The sequence below is a fragment of the Artemia franciscana genome, chromosome 5 (genome assembly GCF_032884065.1).
Source record: "Artemia franciscana chromosome 5, ASM3288406v1, whole genome shotgun sequence".
NCBI classification, from domain to species: Eukaryota; Metazoa; Arthropoda; class Branchiopoda; order Anostraca; family Artemiidae; genus Artemia; species Artemia franciscana.
This window is the reverse complement of record NC_088867.1, coordinates 14,640,375-14,656,249: the sequence shown is the minus strand read 5'-3', so window position 1 is coordinate 14,656,249 and position 15,875 is coordinate 14,640,375. Positions and strand designations below refer to the sequence as shown.

At 34.1% G+C, this 15,875-nt stretch overlaps 1 protein-coding gene across 5 annotated transcripts in view; it reads left to right on the top strand.

Annotated features, from left to right (window-relative positions):
- LOC136027011 (hepatitis A virus cellular receptor 1-like) overlaps positions 1–15,875 on the top strand; it is a 64,049-nt gene that overhangs the window by 32,978 nt on the left and 15,196 nt on the right. For 2 of the 5 annotated variants that reach the window (XM_065703909.1, XM_065703906.1), the window contains exons 4-6: positions 958–1,303; positions 6,236–6,412; positions 9,429–9,578. In XM_065703909.1, coding sequence (XP_065559981.1) covers positions 958–1,303; positions 6,236–6,412; positions 9,429–9,578 — 673 coding nt within the window. The remainder of the gene's footprint in view (positions 1–957; positions 1,304–6,235; positions 6,413–9,428; positions 9,579–15,875) is intronic. The other 3 variants (XM_065703910.1, XM_065703907.1, XM_065703908.1) reach the window with 2 other exon arrangements.

Below are 15,875 nucleotides of genomic sequence, written 5' to 3'. Positions count from 1 at the left end.
AAAATTACAAAATCCTTTTTTTGACAAAGAAGATGAAAAAGTGGAATTAATAAGTAACAAGAAAGAAAGCTTGATTGAATCATCTCGTGAAAATTCTTCAAAAAAAAAAAAAATTCAGAATGCATCTTTATTTCAATTGTGGCTAGATATTAAGAGTGAATATGACATTTTGTCAAATAAAACTTAAAAGTATTTCTGCCGTTCTCAAAATCTTATTTGTACGCAACAAGGTTTTCTGCTATACCTGAAATGAAATTGAAACATTGTGTTTGTTTGGTTATAGAAGATGAGCTTCGTGTAGCTATCTCATCATTGACATTGACATTTGACAGACTTTGTGCTAACTATTGGCAAGCCCATCCATTTCATTAAAAGACAATAATTTAAAATTTTCATTTATTTCTCTGTTTGTAATAGTTTATCTTAATAAATTTAGTAGTACTAAAAATTTTCGTGTCCACATTATTTTATAAAACAGAAGAGAGGTTTCATATGATCAAATATTTTAAGGAAGCCGTGGTAAAATGAAGTTTGGCGACCCCTGGCTTAGACAATGATTCACTAAGGACAGCTTGATGCAAGACGTAGCTTGCTATGCGAATTCTAAAAGTCATCAGAAATTTGAAGGAAGAAAATAAATAAACAGTAAAGAAAAACTAAATAAGTAAGAGAAAAATCAAAGAAACACGTCCATTTTCTTAATATATGTGTTTGGTTGCATAACATGAATTCCAAATTTTTGTACCTTAGTGCAGTGAGCTGGATGAGTATAATCAATAATCAATAATCAATTTATAATACCCTGAAAACAAAAGCCATTTTAATGCTAAGTCTTAATGAAGTTAAAAAAAAAAAATCTGGTAAACGACTTCTATGCTTTTATGCATGCCTAGAACAACTATTTTTATTTTTAAACTAATTTCAAGAGATTCTCAGACACACTTTTTGAATTTTCAGACAACAACACCAATTATAACTACAACAACTACGCCGAGTACGACTACCACAGCGACAACTACATCTATGACAACAACGCTAACTACAACCACGACTACGACTACAAAACCAACCACATCATCTACAACATCGACAACTACTACAACACAAACTACTACGACAACACCAACAGTGACTACAACTATGAAATCAACTACTACAGTTATGCCAACAACAACGACTATGCCAACTACGACTACGCCAACCACGACAACAACGCCCACTACAACAACAACACCAACTACTACAGCTATGCCAACTACGACGACACCAACAACGACAGAAGCAGCAACTACTTCTACCACAAGTAAGCTTCAGAAAATGCTTCGGAATCTTTTTTTTTTAGTGGTAAAAGAAAATAAAGCATTTTTTAATCTATATTAAACAGTAAAATTTTCTGACTTTGAAATAAGGGAATTTTTATTGGGCCTTTTTTTATCAAGCTGAGCTTTCTTTGATAAACTGGTTAATGGGGATGAGCAAAAACTTAAATTTAAGATCAACAAGGGCTCTTCCGTTGAGATAAAAATGAATTTTTCTTCATCAAGCGCTGAGATATGCTAGTTAATTCTAGGTCTTTTATTTCAAAAGGCATAAAATACAAAAACTATCCAAACAGAAAACATTTTTGAGAGCCACAAATATGTGGATGAACTGAATCTTAATAAGGACTCACTGTTTAAACCTCAGCAGGTGTTTTTTTCAAATACGTTCCAAAAACGCAACAGAATTACTAGGGACATTCAATGCTAAAATTTTTGAATAAATCTACGATTGTAAGAGCCCAAAACATCTAGAAAGGTTCGTAAGAAAATTTATGGTTAACCTTTCTGAATTTTAACTTTTCCTGGTTGTTTTAGTAATAAATATAACGTTTTAAAATGATTTAATAATTGATTATCTATGCATTCTAAATAAATTCGTTTAAAAGGAAGAAAATGCAGATAAATATTACACACCAGTTAAATGAAACTATGTGGATTGTTGAAAATACAATCATATTTATTCCTAAAATTTTCAGCAAGTTTTTGTCAGCAATTTTCTCAGCAATGTTATCAAACAGTTTGTGGTTATCAGAGAACTGTTATTAAACAGCTTTAACGACTCGTTCTATAATGATTGGGACAATAAAAAACAGTTTGGGGAACAATATATAAATCAAAAGAATCATATCTGATTTTTATGGTGGTTCTTAACATATAAAGTTCATCAAGTTGATAGCTATCCAGCAAAATATGTGAACCTCATAAAATTTACCACATTTTGAAAACCACCAAAAAGGGGCAAAACCACCTGAAAAGGCGATTGATCTCTAGTTAAAAATTATACCATCAAATGCAGCATATCACACAATCCTACTGTAGTGGTTCTTAGCCCCTATCTATAACATGGGAAATCTTGCGTTTTTTCCCAGAGGGATCATCACAGATGCGCGTTATTTGTTCTTTCTTCTCTCCTGGGATAATCAAGCCAAGTCAATGATCTTATAAAATTAAGAAAGTACTCATTTAAATAGAAATTAAAAGTTCTTTCTTTTTTTATAGAAAAAAAACAACAAACAAAATTAACAAATAATATAGACATTTATATTAAAGCTTCATTTATCCAAGTTGATTCATTTAAGTCTTGATTCATTGTTGATTCATTTAAGTATTGATTAAGTCAGCGATATATAATGGCACATTAGCTATTTTGGGAAAGTGCAAGTGGACCTTTGTGTAGAAGCCGTTTATAAAAAAGAACTTTATTTTTTTGTCTTAAAAAAAACAAAAAATTAGACACCCCGAACCAATGTAACCAAATTTGCTTCCTTAATTTCCTTTTATCTTAATGAAGGCTCCTTTGTCTCTGCACATATTTTTTAGAATGTTCCTGTTTAAAATTTCCTGAGGATTCGTGAAGTATTTTTCGTGCTATGATTCGATACCAAGTAGATTTTTTCTTCTCAAATATTTTCCTCAATATGTCTTCCTACTTTTGTTTTGCCCAGCGAACTTGCCCATTAAGTCTCGAACTGACCGGAATCAGAAAAATTGGGAGTTATTTGGGTTATTATTATTGCTGAAATATTTTTCCAGCAACTTTTGTCTCCACTGAAATCACCTTTTCCCAGTCTATAAGCCCTGTAAGTTCGAGCCAATTGGAAATACAAAAGTTGTTGAACAAGGTTCATGTATTACACAGTAGTACTACTTAACTTCAAATGTGTTGTCCTTTATTGAGATTTGTTTGGCCCTGTCTGCATGCCAAATAAGTTTCAAGGCTATCAGAGACGAAACAAATTTAGGACATTTTCAGGTGTTATGAATCAATACAGCCAAAATTAATTCCAAGATTTTAGGCTCAGAGTCAGGAATATGTTTAGTTTTTCATCATTAGTAAGTTCAAGTTACAATAGCTTGATCTTTTGTTATATTTTGCTCTGACTAAGAATTATACAACTTTGATTTAAGCAAGAGTCTGATTGTTGAGGGGAGAGCTGTGCCTCTTTTTGTTGAACGGGGGAGCCAATATATTTTTCTGTTTTCATGAATGGTCGTCACCTTGGCCCAATGAATTTTCCTACAAAATTTTCAAACCAATCAAAGAAATATGGGGTACTTACATGTATTTTCTCATATCAAAAAGTTTGTGATAAAGAATTGTAAGTAAGGAGGGAACCAGCTCATTAGTAATTGAAACTCTAAAACACGGAATTTTGGTACCAATATACATCAAAACAATCAGCTTATTATGCTGATTCCAAATACACAAGTTTCATTAAGTTTAATCTCCACTATCAAAGGCTATGTATCTGAGAAACTGCGCCTAATTTTTCCAAAAAAAGGGGAAACATCCCCTAAAAGTTAAAGAACCTTAATCAAAAGCAGACCATGATATTCAGCGTATCATAGAACTCAACTGTAGAAGTGACAAGCTCCTATCTGCAGATTTATTAAAAAAAACTTTGTTTTTAAAATTTCTGTTCGTATATATAATGAGTATTTATCCTGTTTTTAACGTCTATAGAGACATTAAAAGCACTAATGTAAGAATTAAAATACTTAGTTCTAATTTAATAGTTCTAATTAGTGGCTTTTGATTAATTTCAATGCCCCTTTAACATTCCCTGAAAGTTCCCATTAAATACCAACAGCCATCGTCAGTACATTTCAGGTACAAACTTCTGACAACCTTGTACTGTTCAACATACCCTTAATTTTTTGACTTAATGTCCTCTTCTGTTCCCGAGATATTGCTCATACACCCTATTGACAGTCAGCAAGCAAACAATTTGTTCAATTTGGTTCAACATCCGCTAAGCTGAATTCCAGTCACTTTTGAATCTTAAAAAGAGAACTAAAACTTTCAATTTACAATCAAATGAGTCTTCTCCAAAGCTCATACGACCACTCCTTCCACAAAAACCGTGTTTGCCCCCGGGATATAGCTTACGAAAATTGCCTCAGGTTTCAGAGGGTTGTGTCAAACCTGAAGGCATGATAATATGAATTTTGACTATTTTGAGCAAGATGGCTATCTTAAAGTTTATGTCAAATACATTTGGGGATACGAGGGCGTGGGGGGGGGCTAGGTGCCTTCCAATTACTTTGACTATTAAAAAGATCTAGAACTTTCAATTTCCAACCAAATGGACTTCCTTCGAAGTTTGTACGACCAGCCGTTTGAGAAAAAACCTTATATACTCCTGAGACATAACTTACAATCCTTGCCCGCTGGCTCAAGGGGTTTTTTCAACCTTGGAGCCAATGTTATGTCATCTTTGGATACCTGTGAACAGAATGTCTATCTCAAAACTTCGATCAAATGCACTTGGGGAAAAAAGGGTGTGGTGGGACCTAGTTACCCTCCGAACAATTTTGACAAAACTTTCAGATTCCATTGAAATAAGCATCCTCTAAAGTTTATATGGCCACCCCTTTCATAAGGACCTATGCCTCTGAAGCATAACTTACAGTCCTTACCCCCAGGCTCTGGGGGGAGGGGTTTGTCAACTCTGGATACACTGCTATGTGATCTTTGGAGTATTTTGAACGAAATTTTGATTGGATACATTTGACAAAAAAAGAGCGCGAAGAGGGGGATAGTTACCCCCTGATCATTTTTGAATCTTAAAGAGGGAACTAGAATTTTCAAGTCCAAATCAAATGAACCTCCTAAAAAGTTTATAAGACCCTTCCTAAAATAAGAACCTTATATACCCCAGAGTTATAGCTTACAACCATTGCCACAGGCTCTGGGGGTTTTGTCAACCCCAGAAGCATTGTTATATGACCTTTGAACTATTTTGAGCCAATGGCAATCTCAAAATTTTGATAGGATGCATTTGAGGAAAAGAAGGCGTAAAGGAGGGAGCTACTTGCTTTCTGATCATTTTTGACGAGCCACAACTTTCAATTTCTAAAGAAATGAGCCTCGTCCAAAGTTTATAAGACTACCCTTTCCATAGAAACCTTATATGCCCTCGGGGCATAAATTACTACCTTTGCCCTCGGGCTTTCGGGGGTTACGTCAACCCTGGAGGCATTTTTGTATGATCTTTAGACTATTTTGAGGAAGATGGCTATCTTAAACTTTTAGTCGGATGTATTCGGGGAAGGCAGGGTGTTGGGAGGGGGATAGGTGCCCTCCAGTCAGTTTTGACTCTTAAAAAGGGAAAATTCACCCTCGAAGTTTTTTAACTGATCTTTGGAATATTTTCAACAAAATGGCTGCTCAAAATTTTTAACGGATGCATTTGGGGAAAGAAGATGGGACGAGGAGCTAGTTCCCCTCCGATTACTTTTGATTCCTAAAAAGGGCACTAGAACTCTCGATTTACAATCGAATAACCCCCACCAAAGTTTGTGTGACCACTTCTTTCATATGAAGTGCCTCTGGGAAAAAATAAATAAATCATTAAAAATTGAAGCCTTATGACCTTAACTGTAGTCAACGCTGTAGTGTTGCCTCTAATTCCTGAAGATTGTTTTCGTAATTTCTTTCTGCCATTAAAAAAACATTAAATCAAATTTTCGAATGGATGTTCAGTTTGGCTAGCTAATACTTACCTCACACACTGGTAGATTATTTAAAACAGCTTCGGTAAACAATCTACTATTGTGAGGTAATCGTGACGCCAATGTTTATTCTACGATTTTCTTGCCTGTCGTCTGACCGGATTCGTCGCTGCCAATGTCTGATACGGAAGGATACTTTTGATATCAGTTTATATAAAGAGTATTTTATTTTTTCCTAGTCCTAACTACAAGCACGACTTTGTCAACTACAACAGCGCCAACCACAACAACGACACCAAGTACAACCATGCCTACTACGACTACGCCACCAACAACCACAACGCCAACTACAACAACACCAACTACGACAACTATGCCAACTACGACAACGACGCCAACTACCACAACAACCACAAGTAAGTCTCAGAAAAAGATTTTCTGATTTAGGCTCAGTTTTGTTGGTAGAACACAATAAATGTTTTCAACCAATTGAAATAGCCTAATTTTTATTTGATTGATCAAGAGACATTGTTTTCGTTTGTTTGTATCCTATCCTTTAAAACAAAAGGAACCGGAATTTAGAATTGGATTAAATTTTATCAAACCAAAAAAATGTTAATCATTTGACAACTAGCCGTTCAAGAAGAAGCAAAGCTCTGAAGACGAACTGCTACAACAACCAATATCAACAAATTCAAATATATAAATCAATATATATATATACAGATACATACACATAGATACACATATGATAATAGAAAGTAAAATAAATATCAAAAATCAATCATATATATATATATATATATATATATATATATATATATATATACATATATATATATATATATATATATATATATATATATATATATATATATATATATATATGTATATATATGTATTCCTCATCCTCCCCTCCCAATAAATACATATTTAATCTTGTCTCAAATTGCAGTAGATGTTAAGCCGCCTTAATGCTCGCCGGAAACGCATTCTAAACACTCGGTCCCAAATAGCGAATCGAAAATCTTGCCCGAGTACTCTGCCTATGCTCAATCACAAGTTTATCCACGTTTCTAGTACTCATGTAAGCAGCCATTACTCTTATAAAAATGAGAAAAATATCTGGGCATAAATCATTACGACATTGATATACAAAAATTGCAGCTTGATAATCCATGAGCTGTCCAACATTCATCACTCTTAAATTTCTATAGCACGTCTGTGTATTAAAAACTTCCACATATTCTACAATTATTCTAACCACTTTATTTTGTAAAATTTAGGTACATTTGTAATTAGAGTAGAGATTATTAGTCCATAAAACACAACAATATAAAATATAAGGACTAACTATTGCATGATATAAAAGAAGTAAAATTTTATTTATAAGAAAATTTTTCAAACAACGCATAACTTTAAATCCTCCAGCCTCTTTAGTAGCAACTAAATCGCTGTGCCGTTTGCAAGATTAATTACAATCAACAACAAAAAAAACAAAGTATATCACACAATTTACCTGAGTCAATGGCTCTCCACTCAATAAAATTTTTCCACGGCTTTACTGTATAATCAGGAGCAAGTCTGCAACGGGACAGCAAGAGGTCCCTTCGACCTCCAGTATGAATAGAGGCTTTGTGCAATCCTGGGCTCATCTTGATCGAAACATGGTTTTCAGCATCTGGCGATATACAGTCGAAATACAGCACAGACGGTCCCTAGCCTATTACCTCCGACTCATTTTACATTCATGCCTACAAATATCATGCTACTACGGGGAGGCAGCCCAAAGTAGATAAATTATGAGTAAAAATAAAATTTTAAGAAAAGATAAAATTTTCTTGAATTTTTTTATTTTCAATATAACGGTATTCTGAGGCAACTAATCGATTTTTCACATTGGTGTTATAAGCAGTGCGACCTTATAACCCAAATTAAATATAAAAAAAAAAGTTTTTTTTCAACTGAAACCCAAATCAAATAAAAAAAAAGTTTTTTCTCAACAGAAAGTAAGGAGTAACATTAAAAATTAAAACAAAGACAAATTATTATGTATATGAGGGGGTTTGCCCCTCGTCAATACCCCGCTCTTTACACTAAAGTTCTAACTTTATTCAAATTCTTGAACAATGACTCCTGAATTACAAAAGTTGTTTATTTAGAATAAATAGCTCTTTTAAAAGTACTAAAAATACTTTTTATTTGTTATTTTTATTTATTATTTGTTTGGTAACAATTTTTCCAAAAATCAAACATCCATGAAATAACGAAAAAAATATGAAATTAATGCATAATGAATTCACTAAATTCATGGAATTAATGAACAATGAATTAATAAGCATATATTGAAAAGATTGAATAATTGCTGGAGTAAATTGTTGGGAGAATTAACTGCACAATATTCAAAACCTGATTATACAGTAAAGCCGTATTGGCAGCTTTATAGGCTGTAAACATTGATAAGAAATGTCTGACTGCTATTATTTGCTGCAATTGTAAAATTGTTCTGTTGGCTTTCGAAAAAATCTTTTAAAAACACGCCATCCTATAAATAAAAAGTTGAAATAGGGATGTATCCTATTAGTTGACAGAGATAAATTTCACCAAAAAAATAATAGATATTTTGGTCACATATGCAGTCACCATCATCAGTAGCGTCAACATTACTACTGATGACAGTTACTGCATATTCAACATTTTTTGTTAAATTTATCACTATCTATTAAAAGAATTTATCCCTATTTAAGCTTTTAATTTACCGTCATGGAAAGGCAGTATGACCTTCAAAATTATATAAACTAGCCCAGTTAGCTATCCTGAATTTTGAGTTCCAAGCTTTTTATAGCCCAATTAATACCTTTCTGAATGCTGTCAGCGAAACATTTTTGTTAGATAAAACTGTGTTTCTAGCAATTTATCAGAAAATTATTAGCACGTGCTTTAACCTAACAAACGGTATAACAATTAAAGAAATATCATGTATAATTCTTAAGAATAAATTTTCAATCGTTTAAGTAGAAATATATTTTACTACGAAAAAGTTTCTGGTTTAGTTTTTCGGTTTGCAACGATATTTAAATTTTTATTCGTTGCATAAAATGGTATTTATTATGGAAGTGGGAGCATACTAAATTTAAGCAATTGTGTAAAAGTGTCGGGGCTTTTTGTGTATCTGGATTGACCTCAGTTGGGCTCTCATTGGCACAAATTGGCCTACACAAAGACAAAATTGAACAAACAGTTTTTAGAAGAAGGAATATTTAATAAGAAAGAAATGGATTGACCAAAAAAGCATGCTATCCTAGCAAATCCCAAATTGATCAAAAATATTTTTCATGTGCCCCATGTTAAAATTGCTATCCTCGTTGTTTGGTAATTAAGGATACTTTTCATATCCTTTGCTAACTTAAAAGCACTTGCTTCTTCTTCTAGCTCCTACTACAACAACACCAACTCCAACAACAACTCCAACGACGACTACACCAACCACCACCACACCGGCAACTACAACAACACCGACTACAACACCAACCACGACAACAACACCGACTACGACAACAGTAGCAACAACTACCACGACAAGTAAGTTTAGAAGAATTATTTCCAATCCGCTTTTTTCCGGTGGTAATAAATGATAAAATTTCAAGATTAGTGAAATGGGTTTAGATTCCTTAGATCCCTTAGAATAAGAGTTTTAATTAAGCCTTGTTTTCTTATTAACTCAACTCTTTTTCCTTCAAGTTAAACTGATAAAGAGATAAATAGAGCTCAGAACGAAGCTGGAAAAGAGCTTTTTCTTCTAATTAAAAACTGATTTGATTTGCTTTTAATGCTGGTTAAAACTATTTTAATTTCAAATGTTCCATTGAAAAAAAAATAAAAACTGTCCAAATTAAAAAGCTTCTTGAGAGTCATGAATGCACAAATGCAGTATATTTTGTACGAAATTCATTGATAAAACACGAAACAAAAACAATAAAAAAAAACACTTGCAAATGGGAGTGAGAACCTAACAATCCAAAATACTTTTTTTTTCTATAAATTTACAATCGTTGGAGTCAAGAATTATTCCAGGGAAAGTTATTAAATTTGTCATTAACGTTCTAAAATTAAACGATGATCAACATTTCCAGTCTCTTCTTTTGTAAATATTGTCCAAGAAGTAAAACGAAATATGAGTGTCAGAAAAAAGAAATTCCTTTACAAATATACTCAATCTCCCCTCCCAAAAAAGAGAGGTGTATATTGGAGGGATAAAGTAAGCTGTACAAGCTAAAATAGCAGCTACCGAACTTAAATAGATTAGGATACATTTCAAGCAAGTGTAAAACAAAAAACAAGTGTTTTCTTCTGAAAGTAAGGAGCAACAATAAAAATTAAAACGAATAGAAAATTTTCCATATCTGAGGGGGAATGCCCCCTCCTTAAAACTCTTTTCTTCACGGTAAAGTTTCTAGTACTCTTAAAAAAGTTTCTGACTCCTATTAAACGGCCCTTGCGTTCCAGGAGTCGTTCTTAAAGAATTTGGAGAAAAGGTCGAACTATAGCATAAACATCGGAGTATTGAAGAGGGGGTAGAATAATTCTTTTATCATTTTCAGTATAAAAAAAAACTTGTAAATAATGACGAAGAACACACCGCCTTTCAATAAAAGGGAATACAGATGAGAGAATAATGAGGACCTTTTTCCCAAGACAGTGAGTGAACAAAACCTATTTGAATATTCCAGCCCTATGTCTAAGGGAAATAACAAAACATATAACACAAAAAACCCTTACAATAAAAGTTCTTGGTTAAAAATCCGTTTTTAAAATAGCCTTGGCGTCATTACTTCTCAACGAAAAGTTAAGCCAAGACTGTGTGATAAAAGCCAAAATTTTACAAGCTAAAAATGTTCATTCATTTCACTAACTGTATTTATTACGCTCTTTACGCTAAAGTTTTTTACTATTTTAAAAAGTAGAGTTAAGAGAAAGAGTCAAACTTTAGCGTAAAGAGCGGGGCGTTGATGAGGAAGCAGCCCCTTTCATATACGAAGTAATTTCTGTTCCTTTTAAGTTTTAATACCGCTCCTTACTTTCCGTTAAAAAACCTTGTTTTTTCTTATTTAATCAAATAAAAAGAATGTCTCAAATCTTCTAATGGATGCAACTTGGGAAAACACAACATGCGTGTCATGGGGGGGGGGGTAGCTTCACTCTGACCACTTTGACTATTAAAAAGGGCACTTGAACTTCTGGTTACCAATCCAGTGAGTCCCCTCCAAACTTTATGCAACCACCCTTTCTATAAAAACCTTATATGCCCCCAGGACATAGTTTACAACACTTAACCTGAGATCTGTGAGGGGGGGGGGGGGTGTTATCCTTAAAGATATTATTTATGGAACCTCAAATAAGATTAACTAAATTTCTATCTCCAAGTTTTGATTGGAGGCGTTTGGGGAAATGATGGGCGTGGAGTATGGGTTGGTTGCTCTCAATTCACTTATGCCTCTTAGAAAGGGCACTACAACTTTCAATCTCAAAGCAAATGAGCCCTTCTGCAGTTTATAAGACCACCAATTCCATAAGAACCTTATATATCCTTAAGGCATAACTTACAACGGTATCCCAAGTCCACTGGGGGGTTACGTTAACCCTAGAAGCACAATTTTATGTTTTTGGGACTATTTTGAACACATTCACTATATCATAATTTCAATCAGATGTGTTTATTGAAAAGAAAGGTTGACGGGGGGGCTGGGGGGGGGGTGAAACAATGGTTCAAATGCAGTGCATAACCATTTTCCAATGTTTGAGGCAGGTGATTTTGTATTAGCTACAATAGGTCTTAGAGGGATGCCTTGTTTGTTCAATTTTGGTGATAAAAAAAAAAAATGAGCAAAAAACACCACGAAGGAGAAATTTATTGTACAACTGAGCAATGATTTTGCCATTTTCTTTCAGAGTTTTTAATTTTTTTATAACTTTTTGAGCAAATTGATGAGTCCGGTCGTGGGTTGATTTAACATAAGTGTTTGTATCACTTAAATCTGACTGAATTTTACTATCTTAATCGGTTTTATTCATAATTACTAAGGAGTTGCTTTTATCGGATTTAGTGATTTTTATTGAGGAATCATTACGGAGTTTGTTAAAAAATTTTGTGTTATATGATTTTTCCATTGCGTTTTTGGGAGAATTAGGAAGCTTTAATGAAGTATTGTAAAGAGTGTTAATCAAACAAAATCTAACTGTATCTGGGTTTGAAACAAGGGCACTACATTTGTGGAGAGAGGATTCTAAAGATGCTACCGAGTCTGCAACTGGATCCTGTTTCGGTAAAAACGAGAATTTTGGCCCTTGTTCTAGGATCTTTTCTTCAACATAGCTAAGTTTTTTAGATGAAATATTTACAGTCGCAGGTCCATGGATTATAATCCTTAGGATTATAAACTGGGTTAACCATTTGAGACTCATATTTCTACCTTGCAAACTTATTAGTGAGTCTCTCTTTTGACATACAGAAATCATGGTGAAATAGATTCCTTTCCATCCTTACAAACTGCAAAAAATCATTAGTTGACAAATTCTGGGACAGAAAATTTCTGAGGGATTTTCGTTCCGAGGAAATTACGTGTCCTCTGTGTTTTTTGTCCTTAATTGAATAAAAAAGTTTTTTTTAAATGAAAGCAAGGAGCAACATTAAAGCTTAAAACGAACAGAAATTACTCCGTATATGAAAGGGGCTTTTCCTCCTCAACGCCTCGCTCTTTACGCTAAAATTTGACTCTTTCTCTTAACTCTATTTTTAAAACAGTAAGAAACTTTAGCGTAAAGAGCGGGGCGTTGAGGAGGAAAAGCCCCTTTTATATACGGAGTAATTTCTGTTCGTTTTAAGAGTTTAATGTTGCTCCTTACTTTCATTAAAAAAAAATTTTTTACTTAATTTCTGTACGTTTTTGAATTAATGCATTTTTTGATCTTGACTCTCCGCGCATAAATAATTAAAACGAAATTTGCATATTAATTAATTTCAATTAATCGGAAGATTTTGAGAAAAGGAGCGAGGGGGGAGGCCTAGTTGCCCTCCAATTTTTGGAGTACTTAACAAAGCAACTAGAACTTTTAATTTTTTACAAACGTTTTCATTGGTAAAAAATATACATAACTTACGAATTAGCTTACGTAACGAACTTCTATATTCGTATGTTTTTATTGCGTTTTTGAGGGGGTTCAACCGTCGTCGATACCTCGCTCTTTACACTAAAGCTGAAATTTTATCTCAATTCCTTAAGAATGACCTCTGAATCACAAAGGCCGTAGAATAAATAGTTGAAATCACTAAAAATACTTTAGCGTAAAGGGTGAGGTATAACGAAGAGGTAAACCCCTTATATGCGCAATGATTCTTTTTCGTTTTAAGTTTTAATGCTGCTCCTTACTTTCAGTAGAAAAAACTTCATATTTTTTTCGTTTTTTCAAATAATGCTAGAAAATCCTGCACTTCCTTCATTGAAATTCTCTTCCCCCATGAGAAGTTTCTCCATGGAAATATCCTCCCACGTAACCCCCCCCCCCCTCAACTCTCCCCCCTAAGCCAAAAAAATCCCCCTGAAAACATCTGTACACTTCCCAGTAATCATTATTATATGTAAACACACGTCAAAGTTTGTAACTTGCAGCCCCTCCCACGGGGAACTGTTGGGGAGTAAGTTGTCCCAAAAGACATAGTTATTAGGTTTTTCGACTATGGTGAATAAAATGGCTGTCTCAGAATTTTGATCCGGTGAATTTTGGGAAAAAATGAGAAGGGAAAAGGGCCTAGGTCCCCTCCAATTTTTTTGGTCACTTAAAAGGGGCACTAGAACTTTTAATTTCCGTTAGAATGGGCCCTTTCGCGACATTCTAGGGCGACTCAGTCGATACGATCATCCCTGGGGAAAAAAAAACAAGAAAAAAAAACAACAACAAAAAAAAACAAATAAACACGCATCTGTGATCTACCTTCTGGCAAAAATGCGAAATTCCACATTTTTGTAGATAGGAGCCTGAAACTTCAACAATCAGATGTAACTATTGTAGTAAGGTCGCTCCTTACTGCAGTTCGTTACCACGAACGGTTTGAAATAGTCCAAAGATAATAAAACATGGCTTTTGGAGTTTGATTCTTCGCAGTATCGAATCAGTAATCCTAGAACTTCCAGAGAAGCACATTTCGCCCTTTTTCCTCCCAAATCGTCCAATTTGAATCAAAATTTTGAGATAGCCATTTTGTTAATCGTAGCTGAAAGGTCCAAATTATATTTTTGGGAGTGATATGACCCCCCACAGTCCCTGGCGGAATGGCTACGAAGTTTACCCATTGTTTATATATAGTATTTGTTACTGGGGAGTATAAAGACATTTTTGTGGGGGGATTATATGGAGATATATTGTATACGTTTAGGTTTTTCATAGGGAGGAAAGTTTGCAAAGGTGAACTTTCGAAAAGAAATTTTCCATGAGGTAATTTGCGAGACTTCACATATGAAATTTGATTTCTTTGTCTTATATTCTCGTTATTGACCCTATTTAATGTTTGGGAATTTTTTAATCTTGGGGATTTTCTAATCTTGGGGAACTGTCTGGGTGAAAATTTCAGCGAAGTTGGATTTTTGTGGCAGGATTTTTATGTGGAGGAGGATTTTGCTTGGTAGATATTTTCCATAAGGGAATTATAACCAGAAGAAATTCTCCATGGGTAAATTTTCCGCGGGAGAAACTTACTATTGGGAAGAAGGAGGATTTCCGGGAAAAATTTCCAAATAGAGGGGATTCCACGATGACCTCAAGATCTATTTGGAATTCAATAAAGCGGATTTTTCCAAATGAAAGTATACTACGAAGCATTTTTCAGGTTGAATCCTCAGCAAGAAATTTTCTGGGGGGAATTTGCAGCAAGGATGGAATTGACCGGGGACAATTTCCTTGGGAAAGAATTTTATGCGCGAGGAGGTTTCCGTGGAGGATTATTTTTTGGTGAGAGTGGGGGGGGGGGTGATTTACTGGGATTATTTAAAAAATGATCAAATATTAATTTTTTTAAACAAGTTTTTTTAACAAATACAGAAGAGAGAATAATGATGACTTTTTTCCAAGTCAATTAATGAACAAACCCTATTTGAATATATTGGCCCTATATCTAAGGGCCGTCTTCAGCAAAGAAAATAATAAAAATATAACACACAAAACACTTGCAATAAAAGTTCTTGGTTAAAATCCAAACAGCCATTCCTTCAATAAAAACCTTAAATGCCGCCACGGTACAACTTACAACCGTCGCCCCCACACTCTGGTCGTTTGTATCAAACAGTTTGTGGTAACGAACTGTAGTAAGGAGCGATCCGGCTCAATAGTAAACGTAACCTTAAAAAATGGGATTTTTATGCTAATAGATACATCAAAACTATCAGATTTTTATGCTGATTTAAAATATATAAGTTTCATCAAATTTAATCTTACTTGTCAGGAGTTACGAGCCTGAGAAAATTTGCCTTATTTTGGAAAATAGGGCAAAATACCCACTAAAAGTCATAGAATCTTAACGAAAACCACACCATCGCATTCAGCGTATCAGAGAACTGTGATTTACAATTTTCAAGCTCCTATCTTCAAAAATGTGGAATTTCATATTTTTTTGCCAGAAGACCGATCACGGGTGCGTGTTTTTTTTTTTCTTTTCCCCAGGGGTGATCATATCGACCCAGTGGTCCTAGAATGTTTAGAGAGGGCTCATTCTAACGGAAATTAAACGTTCTAGTGCCTTTTTTCAGTGACCAAAAATATTGGAGGGCACCTAGACCCCCTCCCACGCTCATTTTTTTCCCAAAGTCAACAAGTCAAAATTCTGAGATA